This window comes from Dendrobates tinctorius, unplaced genomic scaffold, assembly GCF_039654945.1.
Source record: "Dendrobates tinctorius isolate UK_male_01 unplaced genomic scaffold, ASM3965494v1 ptg000043l, whole genome shotgun sequence".
Taxonomy (NCBI): Eukaryota; Metazoa; Chordata; class Amphibia; order Anura; family Dendrobatidae; genus Dendrobates; species Dendrobates tinctorius.
In genome coordinates, this window is record NW_027361711.1 from 32,349,126 (window position 1) to 32,372,570 (window position 23,445).

Below are 23,445 nucleotides of genomic sequence, written 5' to 3' on the forward strand. Positions count from 1 at the left end.
GGTGAGGGTGACCATACGTACCAGCAATAGGAGGGAAGGGGGACCATGCATATCAAGAAAGGGGGGTGAGGATGACCATGCATATCAGGATAGGGGGGTGAGGGTGACCATGCTTACCAGGAAAGGGAGGTGACGGGACCATGCATACCAGGAAAGGGGCGTGAGGGGGAGCATGCATACCAGGAAAGGGGGTGAGGGGACCATGCTTACCAGGAAAGAGGGGTGAGAGGACCATGCATACCAGGATTGGAGGGTGAGGGGAACATGCATTCCAGGATTGGGGGGTGAGGGGACCATGCATATCAGGATTGGGGGGTGAGGGGACCATGCTTAATAGGATAGGGGGGAGGGGTACCATGCATATCAGGATTGGGGGGTGAGAGGACCATGCATATCAGGATTGCATTATTGCATTATTATTAAAACTTCATAAATAAACTACATACATATTCTAGAATACCCGATGCATTAGAATCGGGCCACCATCTAGTAGATTTATATTGTTTATAAAAACAGAAAAATCAGTTGGAAAAAACAGAAATGGTCACCATATTCTGAGACTTCTTTTTCTGTTCAGCTGCATGGACCTTTTTTCTTGTGACAATCCGTAGTTTTGTTTGTACCAATATGGGCTCCATACTATTCTGATCACTTTTATTATTTTTGCTTTTGGAGGTTGGCGTGACCAAAGACTATAATTCTGGCATGTTTTTCCCTCTAGTCTTCACTGATGGTGATGAGAGAACGTGCTGGGATAAGTTGTTATGCGGGCATGCTCAGGTGTTAACCGAGTGACTTCAGCGTGCTCGAAAAATATGTTCGAGCCCCCACCGCTACATGTCTCAGGGCTGTTTGTCAGCCGCAGCACAAGCAGGGATTGTCTGTCTGTTAGGCTATCCCTGCATGTCTCGTGTCTGTCTACCAGCTGAGAGACATGCAGCTGCGAGGACTTGAACATATTCTTCGAGCATGGCAAAGTCACTCGGTTAGCATCAGAGCATGCACGGATAACACCTTAACTGAGCACACTCACTCATCACTCTTCACAGATAACATATTTTTAAAAGTACTTTCTCGTTCGCCTTATTGGGGGACACAGAGACCATGGGTGTATGCTGCTGCCACTAGGAGGCTGACACTATGCACAAAAAAAGGTTAGCTCCTCCTCCGCAGTGTACACCCCACCGACCGGCAGGGAATTCCTCAGTTTAGCTTAGTGTCAGTAGGAGGTGGAGATGGGTCTTTAATTAGACCCATATCTACCTCGATGTGCGTCGTTTCTTTTCAGGTTTTCCCGGAGGGATACAGTGTGTATGGTCACATCTGTACTCCCACAAGGAGTCTGTGAGTACGGTGTGTACTGCCACCCTGTATTCCTCACAGTTCTCCGTAGCAGGACCACCAGCCTTCCAGGCGGACGCCAACACGAAGATGTGTCAGCGATCCAGAGGGACCTCGTCGCCAGTCTCCCACCCACTCGCCTACCAGAGCCTGTCGGTTGGTTGAGACGCAGACTCTTCAGGTACTCTCCCGGGACGGGTAAGTATGGGGACCCTTTGGCCAGCAGCATTCCTCCCCGAGGGCGCGTTCGCAGCGTCTTCCCTGGAGCAGGGATGCGGTGGCGCTGCGATCTCCTGCGCCCATCCTGCTCCTACAGCCAGCCCCTTCACCGTCCTCTTCTTCTCCCCCGACTCTTCGATCAGGTATCCCAGGGTCCTCTCGCGGCGGCGCTCGCATTGCGGCACCTCCGCGCCGACCCCGTGCTGACAGGCGGCCGCCGCTAGTAATTTAGGCCCCGGCTTCAGTTCGGGCCTACTCCGGTATCGCGGCCACGCCCCCCGCCCCTTTCTACTAAGCGGGCTTCTCTCCCGCCCGTTCCAGGCCCTCCCACCGCCCTTCTTAGCCTGTTCCTGGCCAGGGGCGGTTCCTGATTCAGCAGGCGGTTAACTCCGCCCTCCTTCTTCCCCTGGGAGCGCGTTTTCCATGATTCCTTCAGGCGGTCGCCATCTTTGCAGCCGCACAGCCGGACGCCCCTGTCAGCCAGATATCGCTCCCTGGGCCTGTCCGCCGGACATTCCTCTGACCTGCATCTGCAGAGTGGTGGATACCTTCGTCTCTGGGGTCACCGGACCGTGAGTAGCTCTGCATCTGCAGACACCCTTCTCTGCACCCTGTCCCCCAACCTTCCGGCTCTCCCTCAGATTTTCATTATGTCTAACTCCAAATCTGACCGTAACCGCCCTGCGGCTCCCCCCTGCACTCTAGTCAAGTTCTTTGCATGCTCTTCCTGCAGTCGCAAACTTCCCTCAGGTCAGTCCACTTCCCTCTGCCTGGATTGTAGCAATCCTATTCAACCTGACGCCGCCCAGGAGCCATCTAGGGCCCCAGGCGAGAGTGAACCCCCTATGCCCGGCTGGGCCTCGTCTCTATCACAGTCAGTGGCAGACCTCACCAGGGTGTCTCAGTCCCTAGTAGCCGTCCTGGATAAGTTGCCCCATGACACCTCTACAGGGTCCAGCAGGCCTCAAGAGGTTCCATCTGAGTCGGCCAGCGTTAGTCGCAAAAGACCCAGGCAGGATATCCAGCCGGAATCCTCTCCTCGCCCCATGTCTCCACATAGTCCTCGGCAGCCTCCCTCCCGGGCCTCCTCACCCGAGTCAGGTGAAGCGCTCTCGGACAGGTCATCTGAGGGGACCTTAGAGCTGGATTCGGACCAGGATGCGAACATGAGGGTTACTGTGCAGAACCTCATTGCAGCGATCCATCAGACCTTCGACATTGCTGACCCCCCTGCGAAATCCTCAGATCAGGAGGTTTCGTTCAGACGGGAAGAAACACCCTCCAGGGTATTCCCTTTACATTCCGAGTTTGGAAAGATTTTTACCAGGGAAAGAGGAGATCCGACCAGACGCTTTCAACGAGGAAAGCGTCTCGGCGTTCTGTACCCGCTTGCTAAAGAGCTCACGGACAACTGGTCTGCTTCCCCCTCGATCGATCCGCCCGTGTCCAGGCTTTCTATTAACACGGTTCTCCCGCTGTCAGGCGTGGCGTCTCTGAAGGATTCTAATGATAGGATTATAGAATCCCTGGCGAAGTCTGCCTTCGAAGCGGCTTCGACGGCGGTATGCCCAATTTTTGCCTCATCTTGGGCAGCAAAGGCCATAGCCACTTGGGCAGAGGATCTTCGTCAGGGCATCATAGAGAAAGCACAACCAGATCGATTGGCCGATCTCGCCTATCAGATTTCCCATGCGGGGGATTATCTGCTTTCTGCTTCTTTGGATGCCGCATCCTGCGCAGTTCAGGCGTCAAGTAACGTTGTGGCAATCCGACGTACAATTTGGCTCAAGGCCTGGCATGCGGACCTGTCTTCTAAAAAGTCTCTTACTAATCTCCCTTTTCAGGGAGGGCGCCTCTTTGGATCCCAATTGGACCAGATTATTAAGGACGCCACCGGAGGCACGAGTTCTCTCCTGCCTCAGTCCAAGCCTCGCAGACCCCCAATAAGGCGTCAGTTTCGACCCTTTCGGGCTTACGGCCGTTTCAATACGGCGGAGACCTCCTCCAACCAACAAAGACCGCAGGCACGCCAAGATAGGAAGAAAGTTTCCTTCAGACCCACTCCCTCCTGGCGCTCCCACTCTTCGCAGGGCAGACCATCCAGATCCGGATCTGGACGGTCCACATCAGCATGACTATCCTCGGACTCCCGAGGGTCCCTTCCAATTGGGAGGTCGACTCCTGTTCTTCAAGGACGTCTGGCTGGCCTCAGTAGAGGACGCTTGGGTCAGGGAGGTTGTATCGTCAGGATACAAGATGGAGTTCGTCTCTCTTCCACGGGATCGTTTCTTCGAATCCCGTCCTCCAAAAGATCCAGCTTTGATCCCGGGGTTCTTTACGGCCATCGACTCTCTCCTCAGTTCCGGGGTGTTTGTGCCCGTTCCCGAATCGGAGCGGTTTACAGGGTTTTATTCAAACCTGTTTGTCGTGCCGAAAAAAGACGGGGCGGTCCGACCCATCTTGGATCTCAAGCTGCTCAACAAGAGAGTTCGCCTTCGCCACTTCCGGATGGAGTCGGTTCGTTCGGTAATCGCTTCCATGGAGGAGCAGGAATTCATGTGTTCGATAGACATCCAAGATGCCTATCTACATGTTCCCATATTCTCCGGACATCAGAAGTTCCTGCGTTTTGCGGTTCGCCAGGAACATTACCAGTTCGTCGCGCTGCCCTTCGGTCTCGCCACCGCTCCCAGAGTCTTCACGAAGATCGTGGCTGCGTTGATGGCCTTGTTGAGGATCAGAGGTCTCGTTCTTTTTCCGTACCTCGACGATATTCTGATCAAAGCTCCCGCTTTCCAACAGGCACGTCTCAGTTTGGCGATCGTCCTAGACACTCTTTCCAATTTCGGGTGGATCGTCAACAGGAAAAAGTCCTGTCTGGTCCCTACTCAACGTCTTGTGTTTCTGGGCCTACTGTTCGACACTCGTCGGTCAAGGGTCTTTCTCCCACAAGAGAAGATTCTCTCCCTGCAGCAGGATGTACGATCGCTGCAGACCACACGATTTCCGTCCCTCCGTACAGCTATGCGGGTCCTGGGAAAGATGGTGGCGGCGATAGAGGCAGTTCCCTTTGCCCAATTTCACGCCAGGCCTCTCCAACAGGCCATTCTGTCGAGGTGGAACAGGTCGGCTCTGTCCCTGGATCGCCCTGTTCGCCTTTCATGCCGGATCAAGCGGTCACTCAACTGGTGGTTGACGTCACCTCTCATCCTCTTGGGGCGGTCTTTTCCTGTTCACTGGTAGATTGTAACAACGGATGCCAGCCTCCTTGGCTGGGGTGCAGTGTTCCGCAATCACACTGTTCAGGATCGTTGGTCGACTCAAGAATCTGCTCTGCCGATCAACGTCCTAGAGATACGAGCGATCCATCTGGCTCTCGTCCACTGGGAGAGGCTCCTCAGGGGCCTGCCTGTCCGGATTCGGACAGACAATGCCACAGCGGTGGCATATGTCAACCGTCAAGGAGGGACACGGAGTGTCAAATTGGTACTATAGGTTCTATGGAACTCGGTAGCATGGGTCAGAGAAGACAGACACAGTATATGTTCAAAGGTTCAGTATTGTATTGTAGCAACAGGTCACAGTACTATGCAAAGATAGTTCAGGGGTATTGCAGGAAGCAGGCTTCAGTATTACACGGTAAGCAGATATAAGTTCTGGCAACAGGTAGAGTCTGTACGAACTAACTGGCGAGAGTCTGAGGTCCGGGAGCACACAGTCCTAAAGTCCTGAGCCTGGACCAGGCTTCAAGCGGAGAGCAGGCCGCAGAGATGAATGAAGCAGAGCAGATCCGGACAGGAGAGGCGGTCAGGCAGGACGGCAGGTAAGTAACAAACGGGGAATCCCGAGGTATAGAAGAAGCAGGCACAATGCGAGTTCTCCAAGCTTGGCAGCAGGTGAAGATCCAGATACACAAGCACAGGTATAATGTGCTGAGTCCCTTTTGTACACAGCAGGCAGGAAACAGGAAGAGTCAAACAGGAACAAGATGGCCCCTTGTGAAGCTACTTACTCCATCTTTGATAAGGGCAAAAGTAAGGGCAAAGTCAAACAGAACAGAAACATGGCTCAGAGCCTCACACTATTCCCTCCTTCAAGGATGTCCTCCGGACGACCTTAGATCAGGTTTATTGGGGTATCGGCTGTGGAACCGTTGGATCAGACGGGGAGCTCGAATGTTCTCCTGAGGTTCCCAGGAATTCTCCTCCGATGGGTAACCCTGCCATTTCACCAAGTACTGAAGTTTCCCCCTATGGATCCGAGAGTTGATGATCCCTTCCACGATAAATTCTTCTTGCCCGTCAATGAGAACCGGACCAGGTGGAACGGGTGTACGTCCAGGAAAAGGATTCGGTACTACCGGTTTAAGCAAGGAGACATGAAAAACAGGGTGTATTTTTAAAGATGTAGGCAACTTAAGACGGCAGGCTACAGGACTCACTATGTTGTCGATTTTGTATGGGCCAACATATTTCTGTCCCAACTTAGATGTCGGAATCCTTAATTTCAAATTTCTTGTCGAAAGCCAGACCATGTCTCCTACCTTGTATGTTGGTGCTGGTTTACGGAACCTGTCTGCAGCTCTCTTGTATCTCTCTTGAGCTGTAGCCAGCGTTTGTTTCAAAGACTCTAAATTCTGTTGTAAACACGTAATTCGGTCAGCTGCTGCGGGTACAGACGTGTCTATCGGGAGTCGAGGGAGGATGCTGGGATGATACCCCTTATTGGCGAAGAAAGGAGACTGCTTGGTGGAGGCACTCTGCGAGTTGTTATATGTAAATTCGGCCATCGGGAGTAAGTTTACCCAATCATCTTGCAAGTGGCATACGTAGCAACGTAAATACTGCTCCAAGGTTTGATTAGTCCGTTCCGTTTGTCCGTTAGACTGCGGATGAAAAGCAGATGATAGATTTACCTTGATGTCCAGGGCGGCACAGAAGCTTCGCCAAAATTTTGAGGTAAATTGGACCCCTCGATCTGATATCACTTCGTCAGGAACTCCATGTAGCCGAAAAACATTTTGTACGATGAGGTCCGCTGTCTGTTTGGCTGTCGGAAGACCGATACAGGGAATGAAATGGGCAGCCTTGGTCAAACGGTCGACCACTACTAGGATAGTGTTTTTCCCCTTAGAAGTAGGCAATTCTACAATGAAATCCATTGAAACAGACCCCCAAGGGCGAGATGGAATAGGGAGGGGTTGTAACAGTCCCGTAGGTGAGGAGCGGGGAACCTTTGATCTTGCACATACCTCACATGACGAGACGTAATGCTGAACGTCTCTCCGGTAGGTCGGCCACCAAAAGAAGCGAGACAAGAATTCCTGAGTCTTCTGGACTCCTCTATGACCGGCGATCTTTGAGTCATGCATTAATTTTAGTACACTTAGTCTGACCGTTTCCGGAATATACAGGCGTTGCCCCTGAAACCAAAGTCTGTTTTTCAAGGTTAGGTTTACCTGATTGGGGGGTCGGATCAGTAGTGGGTCTCCAGCGTAGGCTTCCTTAATACCTGTTAATAGATCTTGATTGTGTAACACTCCTATGAAGTTTCTTTCTGAGAGTATAGTCCTCGGAGGTAATGCTGGAGTTACGTTTCCTGAGTGAATCCTAGATAGTGCATCGGCCTTCCCATTACGAGAGCCTGGCCTGTAGGAAACAATGAAGTCAAACTGATTAAGAAATAAAGTCCATCGGGCCTGTCTAGGTTTTAGACACCTTGCCGATCTCATGAATTCGAGGTTCCGATGATCCGTAAATACAACAATCTGGTGAGATGCTCCCTGTAGTAGATGCCTCCATTCCTTGAATGCGGTTATAATGGCCAATAGCTCTTTATTCCCGACATCGTAATTTCTCTCTGCGGGCGACAATTTCTGGGAAAGAAAGGCACAAGGGTGTAAAAGATCTTTCTCACCTGTTCTTTGCGAGAGTATGGCCCCTATCGCACAGTCGGAAGCGTCTACTTCCATTATAAAAGCTCGATCCGGATCCGGGTGTACGAGGATCGGTGCTGATGTGAATTTAGCTTTTAACTTGGAAAATGCTGTCTGCGCTTGCGGTGACCAGACAAATGGTATCTTCTTCCGCGTCAATTGGGTGATGGGTATGACGATCTCCGAAAAATTTTTAATGAATCGTCTGTAAAAATTGGCGAATCCAATAAATCGTTGTACTTCTTTCACAGACTTGGGAATTGGCCACTCCTGAATGGCTTGAGTTTTACTGGCATCCATGCTGAGACCCTGAGGAGAGATAACATACCCCAATAATTGGATTTCCGTCTTGTGAAATTCGCATTTCTCCAACTTGATATACAAGTGATTCTGCCGTAGACGATCCAAGACTACTCTCACGTGCTGCTGATGCTCCTCGATGTTGCTGGAAAAGATCAATATGTCATCCAAATAAACAACAACAAAAATATCGAGTATGTCTCTGAAAATGTCATTCACCAAGTGTTGAAATGTAGCCGGCGCATTACGGAGACCAAAAGACATGACGAGGTACTCAAAATGCCCATAGCGTGACCGGAAGGCTGTTTTCCACTCGTCACCGGGGCGGATCCGTACTAGACTGTATGCTCCACGGAGATCTAATTTCGTGAAGATTTTAGAGTGTCGCACCCTTTCAAGTAGTTCAGGAATTAATGGAAGTGGATAGGAGTTCCTGATCGTAATTTTGTTGAGTTCTCGGTAATCAATACATGGGCGGAGTGAAACATCCTTTTTTTTTACGAAGAAGATTGGGGCACCCGCTGCAGAGGAAGATGGTCGTATAAATCCCTTGGCTAGGTTCTCATCGATATACTCCTTGAGGGCTTTTAGTTCAGGCCCAGCCAAAGGGTAAATGTTACCGAACGGAATCGCGGCACCAGGTAGCAGTTCCACGGGGCAATCGTACGGCCGATGTGGAGGTAATTTGTCTGCATTTTTTTTGTCACATACATCGATGAAATCCTGATACTCTATTGGTAGATTTAGGTCAACTGAGCATGCTGACCCAACTAAAGCTGGTTCTTTAGATGATATCTGTCTTCTTGGAAACTGTATTTCTTTCGTCTCCCAATTGATAGTAGGGTTTTGCAGTCGTAGCCATGGTAATCCTAGGATTATGGGAAAATGAGGGGAAGAGATTAACAAGAAGGACAGTCTTTCTGAGTGATCCGCCCCCATACGGACTTTCAGTGACGTTGTTTCAAGGTCTACGGGCCCGGATACCAGTGGGGAACCATCCACAGTTTCCATCAATACCGGAGAAATCCTCCTTTGTGAACATATACTGTGTTTTTTAGCGAATGTATTGTCCATAAAATTGCCGCTGGCCCCTGAGTCAACCATAGCGAAACTAGTAATCCACTGGGACTGGGTCCATATCTTGATGGGGATATAACAGTGCGAGTCCTTCCTTGAGCCGTCCAAGGTCGAAGTAGTGGAACTTACTGATGAGATGGCTGCATTCACCGGTGAGAATATTTCTGAAGTACAGTCGGAGAAGTCGTGATTCCAGTCGACTATTTCCTTCCTAGGAGGGTTTGAGTGGGAAACTACTGAAGATACATCCGAAAAGTCACATTCTATTACCGCAGCCGTGGTCTTGCGATTCTTACCGGGACAATTTGAAATATAGTGACCTGATTTTCCACAATAGAAGCATAAATTTTCTCTAAAACGGTGCTCCTTGCGTGGGTCAGGAGGACTTCTCCGGACTGCATCGACCTGCATAGGTTCTGACTCAACCGGGAGGAAAGACTTGTTCTGAGCTTGCCTGGAGGGAGACGGCAAGGTTAAAAAATTACTGCGGTTAGCATCTGCCCATCTCTCTTGCCGGCGTTCTGCAAGACGAATATCAATACGAATGCAATGGTTTATGAAGTCTCCCAGGGCAGTGGGTGACTCGCCTCTAGCCAATTCGTCTTTAATTGCGGCAGATAACCCCCTCCTAAACACTGCGTATTTTGCTGAGTCGCACCATGTGGTATCCAACACCCACCTCCGAAATTCCATCGCGTATTCTACGACAGGACGCTTTCCCTGATGGAGGGCCAGCAATGCGGTTTCTGCTGTGGCACTTCGGTTGGGGTCATCGAACATCTGACACATTGCGGAAATAAAGTCATTTAAAGAATTCAAACAGACATCATTAGTTTCAATCAGGGGATTTGCCCAAGCAAGAGCCTTGTTGGTTAACAGCATTATCATAGCTAACACCTTGTCTCGTCCTGTTGGAAACTGAGCCGCATGCGCAGCAAAATACAGCTGACACTGATTTAGGAACCCTCGGAACTTTTCTCTTTAGCCACCGAACCTGAATGGCGGGAGTTTAGGGAAAGCTGGAATCGAAGGTGGGGTTGCGGCTGGGGCTGAAACTGTAGTCTCTAGTTTTGAGAGACGAGTAGCTAACGCCTGAATGGACGTATCGGCTATGGTAGCATTATGGTTAGCTTGAGTCTCTAGTGCCGACAATTTTGTTTTGGTAGCCTGAAGCTCCCCTTGAAGTCCTGAGATAAATGTGCATATCTTTTTAAGGCGTACTTCCACAGAATCTGACCCAGCGAGCTCCATATTATTTGGCTTGTGTATCCTGTCAAATTGGTACTATAGGTTCTATGGAACTCGGTAGCATGGGTCAGAGAAGACAGACACAGTATATGTTCAAAGGTTCAGTATTGTATTGTAGCAACAGGTCACAGTACTATGCAAAGATAGTTCAGGGGTATTGCAGGAAGCAGGCTTCAGTATTACACGGTAAGCAGATATAAGTTCTGGCAACAGGTAGAGTCTGTACGAACTAACTGGCGAGAGTCTGAGGTCCGGGAGCACACAGTCCTAAAGTCCTGAGCCTGGACCAGGCTTCAAGCGGAGAGCAGGCCGCAGAGATGAATGAAGCAGAGCAGATCCGGACAGGAGAGGCGGTCAGGCAGGACGGCAGGTAAGTAACAAACGGGGAATCCCGAGGTATAGAAGAAGCAGGCACAATGCGAGTTCTCCAAGCTTGGCAGCAGGTGAAGATCCAGATACACAAGCACAGGTATAATGTGCTGAGTCCCTTTTGTACACAGCAGGCAGGAAACAGGAAGAGTCAAACAGGAACAAGATGGCCCCTTGTGAAGCTACTTACTCCATCTTTGATAAGGGCAAAAGTATGGGCAAAGTCAAACAGGAACAAGATGGCCCCTTGTGAAGCTACTTACTCCATCTTTGATAAGGGCAAAAGTAAGGGCAAAGTCAAACAGAACAGAAACATGGCTCAGAGCCTCACACGGAGTGTCTCAGCCCTGACAGAAGTGTCAAAGATCCTTCAGTAGGCAGAGATTCCGGTACCGACAATCTCCGCGGTACACATTCCCGGCGTAGACAACTGGGCAGCCGATTTTCTCAGCCGCGAGGGTCTCGCGGCAGGAGAGTGGTCCCTACATCCGGAGGTATTTCTTCAGCTCTGCCGTCGTTGGGGAGCCCCGGACGTAGATCTGCTAGCTTCTCGCCTCAACAGGAAAGTCCCACAGTTTGTATCCAGGGCTCGAGATCCTCTCGCAGTGGGCGCCGACGCCCAGGCCATTCCTTGGTCGCAGTTCGAGCTCCCCTACCTGTTTCCTCCCCTGCCTCTTCTTCCCAAGCTGTTGAAGAAGATCAAAGCAGAAGGAATTCCAGTCATTCTAATCGCCCCGAATTGGCCCAGAAGGTCTTGGTTCGCGGACATTGTCAATCTTCTCGCGGACGCCCCCTGGAAGCTTCCAGACAGGGCAGATCTGCTGTCTCAAGGCCCGATTTGCCACCCCAATTCTCGGCCGCTCAATTTAACGGCGTGGCTGTTGAGACCGAGGTTTTGAAACGAGCAGGATTCTCCGGTCGAGTAATTCATACCATGATCCGAGCCAGGAAGCCATCATCTTCCAAAATTTACTACCGTACTTGGAAGGCCTATTTCACTTGGTGTGAGGCCAATAACATCGCGCCCATGTGCTTTTCGCTCCCTTCCGTTCTGGCGTTTCTTCAGGCAGGGCTGGATGCGGGGCTTGCTCTCAGTTCCTTGAAGGGTCAAGTTTCGGCGCTGTCCATTTTGTTTCAGAAGACGTTGGCCTCCCGCCCTCAGGTCAAAACCTTTCTTCAGGGCATGGCTCACACGGCTCCTCCGTATCGAGCGCCCGTGGATCCAAGGGATCTTAATCTGGTTCTTGAGGTTCTGCAAGGTTCTCCTTTTGAACCTCTCAGGGATGTTTCCCGTTCTCTCCTTTCTTGGTACTTCACCAGGACAAGGTAGTTCTGCGGCCTCCGCCCTCTTTTCTTCCAAAGGTAGTGTCCTCCTTTCACCTCAATGAGGATATTGTTCTGCCGTCCTTCTGTCCGAGTCCAACTCACCCTCGGGAGCGGTCCCTGAACAAGCTGGATCTGGTCAGGGCAATGAGAGTCTATCTGTCTAGGACGACTTCCTTGCGAAAGACAGACTCTCTTTTCGTCATTCCAGATGGGGCGCGGAAAGGTCACCCGGCTTCCAAAGCTACTATTGCTCGCTGGATTAGATCGGCAATTTTGGAAGCCTACCGGGTTAAGCATCGAGTGGCCCCTCCGGGGATCAGAGCGCGCACTACCCGGGCAGTGGGTGCCTCCTGGGCGGTACGCCACAGAGCCTCCGCGCTGCAGCTTTGCAATGCTGCAACCTGGTCTTCGGTTCACACGTTTGTGAAATTCTACAAGGTCCACGCCTACGCTTCGGCGGACGCCAGCCTAGGTAGAAGGATCCTGCAGGCAGCGGTGGTGAGTCCACTGGCCTGATGGAAGTTTGTTTCCCACCCCAGGGACTGCTTTGGGACGTCCCATGGTCTCTGTGTCCCCCAATAAGGCGAACGAGAAAACAGGATTTTTGGGTTGCTTACCGTAAAATCTGTTTCTCGGAGCCTTCATTGGTGGACACAGCACCCTCCCATGTTCTACAACTCCTGTTCTTACTTTGGTTGATTGGTTACAGTTGAGTTGTTTGTTCTGTTTTCAATCTATTCTGTTACTTCTCCTACTGCTTTCTCACTAACTGAGGAATTCCCTGCCTGTCGGTGGGGTGTACACTGCGGAGGAGGAGCTAACCTTTTTTTGTGCATAGTGTCAGCCTCCTAGTGGCAGCAGCATACACCCATGGTCTCTGTGTCCCCCCAATGAAGGCTCCGAGAAACAGATTTTACGGTAAGCAACCCAAAAATCCTGTTTTTACAAATGAAATAATGTCCATTATGTACATTTTTAATTACAGTTTTCTAAAGATTTTAAGGTTTTAAACAGCTCTCATGCGCACACACACACACTTTTTTTTTTTTAAATGTATCAGTGACTAATCTCGCCACCCTTCTTTTTAATAGCATGTAAACGGCTTCCATCCATGGAGTTTGTCAGTTTCTTTATCTGTTCACTTACCACTTTTTGGGCAGCACAAACCAAAACCTCCCAGACACTGATCAAAGGTTTACTGTCTTCCTTAACCCTAAATCTCCCATTTATGAAGGACCCACAAGTTCTTAATAATGTTTAGGTCAGGTGAGGAAGGGGCCATGTTGTTTTTGTTTAGAAAACTACACAGCCATATTTTGATAAATTTTTCGGTATTTAGAAAAAAAAATAAAATATATATATAATGAATGCAGCCAGCATTATGTGAGCTAACCTGATTGTCCACCGGTCAGGCTCTGGAGAATGCTTCAGTGCTTGCATCTGTCTACTCTGCTGTCGTTATTACTTACAGAAGACATTTGTTTATATGATTCCATGCGTTTACCCCCGAAAGTGTCATTTTATGGGACATATGTTCTCTGTCCCAACAGATGTTCCCGAATGCCCGCTCATCCTTTCTCTGCTGCACAATGTCACGTATTGTGTTAACCATTAATGGTGTCCTGCACCTGTTTAGAAATTTGCCAGTTGACTTTCTGCATATTCTTACTTCATTTCTAGGTGGACTGGCGTCGTTCCTTCATTACCACTGATGTCAACCCGTATTACGATTCATTTGTAAAATGGCAATTCCTGACTTTGAGAGAGAGGAACAAGATCAAATTTGGCAAACGGTAATACTTATTATCTGAACTCCTGTAATTGTGTAGTACACACAACACATTGTGTAGTGCGCCCTTGTAAGCCATATTAGGTCTATGTATATGTAAGAAATTAAGAGCTCCAGTTCTGTACAGATTTGTTAGCAAAATCTCTGAGACTGAAAATCTGTTTCATCTCAATCAGGGATGGGGATCCTTGAACCTTTTTTTTTCTTCTGCCAGGGGCCATTTGGATATTTATACCATCCTTCAGTGACCATACGAAATTATCAGCTTGAAAATTACCCTGCTGTAGTTGGTCAAACATTTAACCCCTTAATGACCAGAGCTTTTTTCGATTTTGTATTTGTTTTTTGTTTTTTTGTTTTTTTTGTTTTTCGTTCCCCTTCTTTCGAGAGCCATAACTTTTTTTTATCCCTGGTGCTTCTTATGTCTTTACTGATTTTGGAGCACATGCCTGGGTTATTTTCCTGCAACGTTTCCCTAAACTGCTGCACAGTTACTGGTCATCCCCTCTCTTTCAGTGGGAAGTACTCTAGCCTGAGCATTCTACCAGGAATATATAATGCAACTTATGCCCTTACTGCAGTGTCAATTGGGATGGCCGCCCTAAACTGAAACCCCTCCCTTCTGTAGTCTTTTAAGAGCTGTGTCATAGAGGAGAGATGGAGCTAACAGGCAGCAGCACAGTGAGAGCCAGAGAGGAGGAGGAGTTGACAGCAACTGACAGGCAGCAGCATGACTAGTTATGGTCTGATCCTGCTCAGTTACGATCTCATTTGTATATGTGTGTGATTCTGTGTGTTATATCATACAGCTTTTACAATCTTCTGTGAGCTACTGTTAATATTAAATGACAGCTGCATAAAGAAATCAGTAAAATTGACCTTTGTTGATGATGATGAGATGATCCATATACACCTGATGGAACTGTGAAGGTTGCAAACCATCAGTGGCTGCTGCAGCGTTCAAGGGACATTGTTGAGGAGAGCCTTAAGATCAAATACTTAATTAACCTCAAGACATAAGAGATTGAGAGGAACTACCCATAAAGTGTTTTATTTCACCTTACATGAGCTTTTTCAGATCAAAGTGTGACACTAAAGATGGCTGCCATTTCTGTTTCACCACACACCATGTGCACAATGTTCTGGTATCCAAGCTGATGCCCACTCTGATGACCTCATGGCTTCGCCCACAATGACGCCCTCTCTGGTGACCTCATGGACTATACTGTCCTCATACACGTTAGCAGGGTGTGAAATGAGACATGTAGCTAAACCCCCTGGGGTCTTCTTTAAGAAAAGAGGCTGTAAAATTGTAACCTTCTTTTATTAATTGCAGATGTGCCAGGAAAGGGTGAAACTATAGGATGCAATAACAGGAGCATTTCAGAATATATAACTGCACAGAGCATAAAATACAGATAGTCTGCAATACACAGTACCATGAGGTAATACATAGGTACCATGAGGTAATACATGGGTTCCATGAGGTAATACATGGGTTCCATGAGGTAATACATAGGTACCATGAGGTAATACATAGCTGATGATTACCTATTTAATACAACAAACGTTATAAACACAGGATTATAACACCTAGATAGTGCTTACCAACTATGCTTTGAGCAGGCTGTTTAAGAAGCATGAAGAACACGAATGGTGTAGTTTCTCCTAAGATACTTGGAGGAATAAAGGCTACTGTTCCCCTCACAGTGTCATAAACAAGAAAATGGTGTAACAGGAACAATCCCACAATACATTGCAAATTAAACTAGAATCTATGCATTAAACGGCCAGCAGGTGGTGCTGTTACCTTACAGTATGAAATATATGAAGGATTAATACACTCAGAAATACAATGTCTGTAATAATCGAAGATATAAAAAATGACTAGACCTTCTAGACAGCAATTATATGGCTGGACAGAACATGGACCAACCCAGCCTGATGACCTCATGGATCCGCCCACGGACTAGCTCACTGCCCAACCCACTAACCAATGGAATGCATCCGATCACTCCCATTTTAGAGCTAACCGAGCCCCCTTCCAGGGGATGTATAAACTTTTGTTTGGATTAACAAAGCAGGCTTGGAGTTGTGCCATAGATTGATCAAAGAGAGGTTATATCCGACTTTGTCTCTGGTGTGATTTCTTCAGTGCGCACTGATCAATAGCCATGGGGCCGGGAGCAGGCAACTAGTGAACATTTCTTATTGTTCAACCTAACAACATAAGCAATGGCACGGTGGTACGCATGTCTGTTCACTAAGCACACTGGAGTATCCTGCAGTGAACAGAACCTTGGATATTCTGCTTGGATTTGCCATAAATGTCCATGTTGCGACAACCACTTTAGGTTTTTGCTATGTACTCTAAGTGCAGCATAATGTAGGGCCGGAGACCCTGATTCCTGTGATATGTCACTTGCTGGTCTGCATGCTGCAGTCACCACTGACTGTCAGCTTTCTGTGTGCAGTAATCAGGGGTGAGGCGGGATTACATAGAGCAGTTGACTAGGAGGCACAAGACACCTAGTCCTGTAGTGAAACGCTGATCTTATTGAAACTGCAACACGTAAGTATTCCTGGAATCGGACTCTCAGCCCCTACAACATGCTGCTCTCAGATTACATAGAAATAAACTTGCTGACAGATTCTCTTTAAAACAGGGCAAGTTGTTTAACTGTCGCACAGATGAGAGGCCTGCTTTTTTATAAGAAATGCAATAATGAATAACTTTATTGAACTATTTTTGCAAGCAGTACATTTATTCCTTAAAGTATTTTTTTTTTTACTTAAATGCATATGTTTAGAGCTAAAAATCATTTTTGCTATTTTATTCACATTACAAATATTGCAGTTTGTCTTTTCTAGCCTTTTCATTTCCCTGTACAGCAACTTTGCTGTGGTCTATAATAGTCCTAAATCAGCTGAGAGGAGCTCCGAAATAGTCACAAACTCTCTATTAAGATTGTCCTAGCGGACTCACTGATCGGTTTTCAGTTAACTCATTCTGTGGCCAGCCATAGCAGGCAGCCTGTACAAATAGCTTACTGCCACCAAACTGCAGAAATGATTACACAAGCAAGATAAATGTCTCCGGAGGTAGACAACCCCTTTAATACGTTTCTACATATACACACCGGGCTTCTGTTAATAATCTTAATTTATGTCTCTCAGGTACACCATTTATTCTCCACGAGATGGGCAGCCATGCATGGACCATGACAGACAGACTGGAGAGGTTAGCATTTATTAATATTTTTATGCACCTATGTAATATTTCTTAAAGTCACCAAACAATATCCGGCTTGTTCACCTTTATATCGGCATTGTTTGTAGTATACGGATTTTACACTTCAGTGTTGTGTTTTGGTTTAGGGTGTGGGACCCCAAGAATACACACTTATCAAAATGAAGGTCCTGGAACCTTATGCGGCTAAACTGAGGTATGGAGAGAGGCAATATAGGCCAGTAGTCCTAGTTAAAGGGACTAAATACGTTGGGTTTACAGCTGCTGTGCAAACCTATGTGTCTCCATGGTTACAACAACCCTATCTTATCATGCATTATACTTTCCTTCCTTTGGCCCCTGATTCTCTCTAGCTAACTCTTAAGTATCGTAAGGGGCAGCAGAACTACTGCCATAGTATGTAAGGAAACTACGCTTTCTCCTAGACCTGACAGTCTATCTGCTAGAGGTGGCAAGAGACAAAGGTATTCCGGGTAGTACATTCAGGGAAGGGAACGAGTGAGAGTATGGAATGACCACTGAGCTCTGAACTTGCAGTACGAAGAAGCAAATGCAACCCTCCAAGTACACAGATACAGAGGGGAGAAAAAAAAAAAAATATATATATATATATATATATATAATCATTTTAAACTCCAAATACAATTGTTCAATTATCTCTTGTGACAATATTTCCATATTATAAAACCTAGAAAAACATAACAATTTGGGGGGGGAGGAGAAGAGAAGGGGGCTGACAATTAGGGAGTAACATTGTAAATATTCTATCTCTAATTAGCAGATTTGTAGGTAGCCCTGGAGTATCAAGCCAAGGACTCCATGTGACTTCAAATGTACAAATTGAGTTGCTTTTAAGATAGACTTCTTTCTAACTAGATTATATTATTTATCACTTTAGCTCTCCAATAGATGGAGGTTGTGTGTCTAATTGGTGAACGACAAGAAGGGGGCTAGTCAGGATCCATCGCGTCTTCAAGTAATCCCAATATACATATACAGGGGGTCTTTTAATGATTTCACTGCATACAACCTTTCTATCAAGGAGATGACTTCTTTCCTAAATGGGGATATCTGTCTACATTCCCACATCATCTGCATCAAATGTGCCTCATTATTCCCACACTTAGAGTGCCGTAGAGAAAAGTGGTAAAATCCATAAAGACATCAACGGAGAGGGGACTTATCACCCTCACATTGAACTTATGGGAATAATTATAACAAGGGAAGTGAAAAAGAGTTGACCCTTCAACCTCCATTGAAGTAGGACTTCCTGGCTTGAACAGGTAATTGCCACGGTGATCTGATGAGTACCAGCAAACAGGCCTAGGATTCCTATACTCAGGTGGAGAACTACAGAGACTTGCTCTGTTCATAAGAATTATCTCGGACTCTCTGGGGCCAGTGGTCCGTGATGAATATTGGAGTTTGCATTGATCTGATATTTATGGGAGATATATTTTCGGCGATGTAGCGAAGGGACGAACATAATGCATTCATTCACTTCACCATAAGGCCATTTTAACCCCTCCAACTTAATATCGGTCCATATATACATGATATATGTACCCTGATATGATCACTACCAACTCTACAATAAGAACAGGAACTACTAGCTGCCACCACCAATTGTTTCTACAGGCTGACTGGACACCCGTTATAGGGGTGCAGTTTACAGAGCAAGAGGAACGGAGGAATAAAATGTTATATATATATATATATATATATATATATATATATATATATATATATAAAATCCGGAACAGATTGGTAGAATCTGTGTGATTGGTGGCAGTGGTGAGAGCTGTGTGATCTCTCCGGCGTTCTCTCCTTGACATAAAGCATTTTGCATCATGGCGATACCCTATCTATTAGGGGATGATGTTGCATGCTAAGGCCTCTTTCACACTTCAGTTTTTTACAATCAGTCACAATCCGCCAGGTTTTGAAAAAAACGGATCCTCAATTTTCTTTTGAGGATCCGTTTTTTTTTCCCCATTGACTTCCATTACTGGCGGATTGTGACGGATTGCCGTCCGTTGATCCGCCAAAAGTTGCTGTCCGTCACCATCCTCAAAGATTTGAAAACGGAGCTTGCAACGTTTTTTTCTCTGGCGGATCCTCCAGACACTCAATTAACCCGCAATTCTTTCTGGGTGCCGGACACAAAAACATATCTCTCTCTCTCTCTCTCCCTCTCTCCCTCTCTCCCTTTCTCCCTTTAAATTTCCTCATTTACAGGATCCGTCTGAAAACGGATCCTGTGGCATCCGTTCACATCAGTTGAGAACGGATCCGCTTGTCTGCCTTTTTGGCGGATTTGAACTGATGCAAAAAACTGAAGTGTGAAAGAGGCCTAAGGTCTATCAGACCTGACTGCGCTGAGAGCATGTTAGTTTTGTAGGGTTTGGTAAAAAGTGTGAGGTGATAAATTAAATTCCTCATGGAGCTGTTTAAAGCTTTTGGAAATAGCTGTTCTATCGTCCAGATCCTTTTTGTTCCCAATTAGAAAAGCCCTTTAGCTTTCACACTTCGCCCAGAGTGAATCCCTTAATACGCATACGTTTCTTACTCCCTTCCCACACTTTACAAACTAACGCCTATGGCCAATGTGGTGGTAAGAGGATTCCACCCAGCCCAGAAGAAATCACGCAAAGGTGAGGCTCATTTCACATTCTGTAAAAGCAGAGCACCCAACTTGCCCACATCATCTCTACTTCCCCATCCACGGAGGTGTTGTAATTTGGATGCAATAATATATAGCCATGGATCAGTTCGTCCTCATCCTTATTACATAGGAGAGTTTGTGGTTTTATTCAAGCATGCTGTTTACGCCTTGTTAATTCTCTAAACATGGTTTGTACTTTACAAAATATGGGGTGAGGAAGCCAACAAGGAGCGTTATGTAGCACTTGTGGCATAAGGATCATCTTGATAAGATTTCCTCTACCCATAACTGAAAACGGGAGTTTGGACCATGCGTTCACCTTAGTTCTACATTTATGTGACAAAGCTTCTACGTTTAATGTTCCATACTTTTAGGCTTGGTACTGACTAGTGATGAGTGAGCATGAGCATACTTGTTGCTCGGGTTTTCCCGAGCATGCTCGGGTGCTCTCCGAGTATTTTGGCGTGCTCGGAGATTTAGTTTTCGTCACCTCAGCCACATGATTTGCACCTGCTAGACAGCCTGAATACATGTGTGGATTGCCTGTTTGTTAGGGAATTCCCACATGTATTCAGACTGTCTACAAGTTGCAAATCATGCAGCTGAGACGACGAAAACTAAATCTCCGAGCACGCCAAAATACTCGGAGAGCACCCGAGCGTGCTCGGGAAAACCCAAGCAACGAGTATACTCGCTCATCACTAGTACTGACACTTATTCCCAAGTATTTGAATTTGTCTACAATTTGTAACGGAGATTGTTCCACTATTGGAGAGTGGGGCAGAGGATCTACTGGCATCAGGTCAGATTTATTCCAATTAATTGATGAACCTTCCAAAGTGTCTTATAATTGACATTATTGGACTGATATAAGATGTTGCGTTGTCTGCATAGAGGCTCGCTCTCTCTATTTTTCCGCATCTAAACCCAGTAAAGAGAATATTTTTTCATGGCACCATACACATAACCAATTAGATTCTTAAAGACTAGAAGAGTTGCACGGCTTCTGTTGGTTATATTAGGCATGTACTGTATGGACACTAGTTAATTTCTAGTTGGCTTTAGTGAAAGTTGCTTGTTTTTTTACACTCTTTTTTGGTCAATAGATCTGTGTTTGTTTGATTACAAGTTATCACTTATCTATTCTTGTGTGATGACTTGTTGATCGTTGGGAGTCCAACAATGGGGCCTGCACCGATCGGCAGAGTGTGGACCTTTGATCCCTGTTGAAATGGAGCGGCAGTGCCCATGCTCAACTGTTACTTCATTCCCTGTGGGGCTGCCGAACCTTGCACTTGGCTTTTTACGGCATCCCTATCAACAATGAAGTGGCGGTCGGGTTTCCAACCCGACGAGCTATCTTGTAATGGGGATTAAAGTTCCCCCAACTGCCGATTTGGTGCGAGTCCCTGCAATGGGGCATCCATTGATCATCAAGTTATCGCCCATCCTGTGAATTAGTGTTAACTTGTCAGCCCCTTTCAGTTCTCTTTAAGGATCAGATTCAGTTACCTAATGAATTAGGGCATATGCAATGGGGTTGTCCAAAGTCGGCCCGCTTTCCAATTATTCATTTATTTGTTCTGGAAATAATCCACAGGTTTGTGCCTTTCTCTACAATATAAACATATAAGTTTGCTAATGACGTTTTCTTACTGTTCATATTAATTTCTAGTGGGCTGAAAGGAAGGAATGTTTTCCTAGTAGCGGCCACTCTGCGCCCAGAAACCATGTTTGGACAGACCAACTGTTGGCTGCGCCCTGACATGCCGTACATCGCGTTTGAGACGGCGAACGGGGATGTATTTGTCTGCACCCAAAGAGCAGCCAGGAACATGTCCTACCAAGGCTTCACGAAGGACAATGGTGTCGTACCAGTGGTCAAAGAGCTCATGGGAGAGGTTAGCATTGGAGATCCTGAGGCCATCAAAAAGGAAAACCGCCATTGGTATCCAATGGTTTTATTAGGTGACATTTAAATGCCACTTTCAATCGCTAACAGGGTTGTCAAAGCAGTCGGTGCCAAGTCCCCCATGGCTGCCATCTTTATTGGTGTATTGTCAGTGCTTGGAAATTTCACAATTTGCATCCATTCTTGAGATGCTTAACAATTTTGTCTTGTTTACAGCTCGTTGCCTGGGAGACCGACCACTTCTGCTAGACAGCGGAACATGTTTGGCACTTGCAAGCTTTTTTTTTCTTGTGTGTGTGTGACTTGTAAGCTCTGTTTTGAAGCTAGCCAGGATTGTCAAAGCGTGCTGTTAAATAATAATGGCCGCCAGATTCAGCAGAATGCTTTATACAGGACTGCAGAGGTGGTCAGTCTCCAATGCAACAAGCTGTAAACAAAAGAAAAGTGTTAATATCTCAAAAATGGCTGAAAATATTAATAAGCCGTAAATTGCAAAAGTGCTTCTTTTTACAAGCACTATGACACTATCCATGTATGAAAATAACATTAAAAAAGACCTGTCACCAGGTTAAAAGTGGCCAGTGTATATGTACCGTATATATAAATAAAAATTTCAGAAGAGGAGAAATGAGGTCTCCAAACTGCCGCCAGGATAAACTCGCTGATGGAATCACTGAAGAAAACAAACTCCCAAAGTGTTCATAAACTTGTAGCTTAGTGTTTTTTGTTTATAAAATTGTACAAATTGTGGAAATCCTTTCTCATGTAATAAATTTTGATCCGTGTCATTTTAGGACCTTCTTGGAGCAGCCTTGTCTGCACCACTGACTTCCTATAAAGTGATATATGCACTCCCTATGCTTACCATTAAGGAAGAAAAAGGTAAGGGTGAATATTTGCCTCCTGATGCACGTTGTTTTTCTTTAAATTTATCAAAACGCAGGGTTTTTTATAACTTAATTCCTGTTTTACGTCATAGGCACAGGGGTGGTTACCAGTGTCCCCTCTGATGCTCCGGATGACATTGCAGCTTTACGAGATTTAAAGAAAAAACAGGTTCGCACATATTATGATTGAGTAACCCATTTTCTGGTTTCTGTCACCAGCTTTTTACCATGTAATCTGACAGCAGCATGATGTAGTGGAAGAGATCCTGATGACAGTGATGTGTTACTTACTGGGTTGTGTTTTGCTGTTTCAATACTATTAGAGTATGTGCACACGCTGCGGATTCTGCTGCGGATCCGGCCCTGCGGATTCTGCTGCGGATCCGGCCCTGCGGATCCGCAGCAGAATCTGCTGCGTTGTACAGTACCATTATAACCTATGGAAAATGGAAACCGCAGTGCTCACGATGCGGAATTTTCCGCTTGGTTTTTGCTGCGGTTTCCAATCCGCAGAAAGAATTGACATGTCATTCTTTTCTGATGATTCCGCTGCGGTTTGCCATCTCCTCCATTGTAGAGGTGAAAAACCGCAGGGCAAAACCGCAGGCTAATCCGCAGACGAACCGCAGGTCTTCTGACCTGCGGATTTACCTGCGGATTTTGCAAAATCCGCGCGGAAAAATCCGCAGACCAATCCGCAGCGTGTGCACATAGCCTTAGTGTTTTACTAGCAGGAGATTATCACTGCAGGACAACTGGTCTTGTGCCTACTACTCCAATCACCCCGTCCCCACCACTGATTAGTAGCTGTCACTATGCATTGTTCACAGAAAGCTGTGATGTAGGCGAGGTTATACACAGGTCAGCATTCTGAGCTCTGCTAGATCTGCAGTGGAGAAAACTGCCTCACAACTGCTGCACCCAGTAAACTGAGATATCCCTGGAGTCGGGGGTCTCTGCCCCCACTACATGCTGTTGTCAGATTACAGAGCAAAAACCTGCAGACAGATTCCCTTTAATGTGCTCATTGTTGAGAAATGTACACATCACAACCACCTCAGTTATTATTACCCTGTACCTAACTAGCCGCTGCGCATGCATAAATGGCGAAATAATCTTATGATGTA

At 46.7% G+C, this 23,445-nt stretch overlaps 1 protein-coding gene across 1 annotated transcript in view; it reads left to right on the plus strand.

Annotated features, from left to right (window-relative positions):
- LARS1 (leucyl-tRNA synthetase 1) overlaps nt 1–23,445 on the plus strand; it is a 122,493-nt gene that overhangs the window by 19,132 nt on the left and 79,916 nt on the right. Inside the window, exons 7-12 of the mRNA XM_073575261.1 lie at nt 13,496–13,608; nt 16,782–16,845; nt 16,983–17,050; nt 21,195–21,420; nt 22,226–22,313; nt 22,411–22,487. Coding sequence (XP_073431362.1) covers nt 13,496–13,608; nt 16,782–16,845; nt 16,983–17,050; nt 21,195–21,420; nt 22,226–22,313; nt 22,411–22,487 — 636 coding nt within the window. The remainder of the gene's footprint in view (nt 1–13,495; nt 13,609–16,781; nt 16,846–16,982; nt 17,051–21,194; nt 21,421–22,225; nt 22,314–22,410; nt 22,488–23,445) is intronic.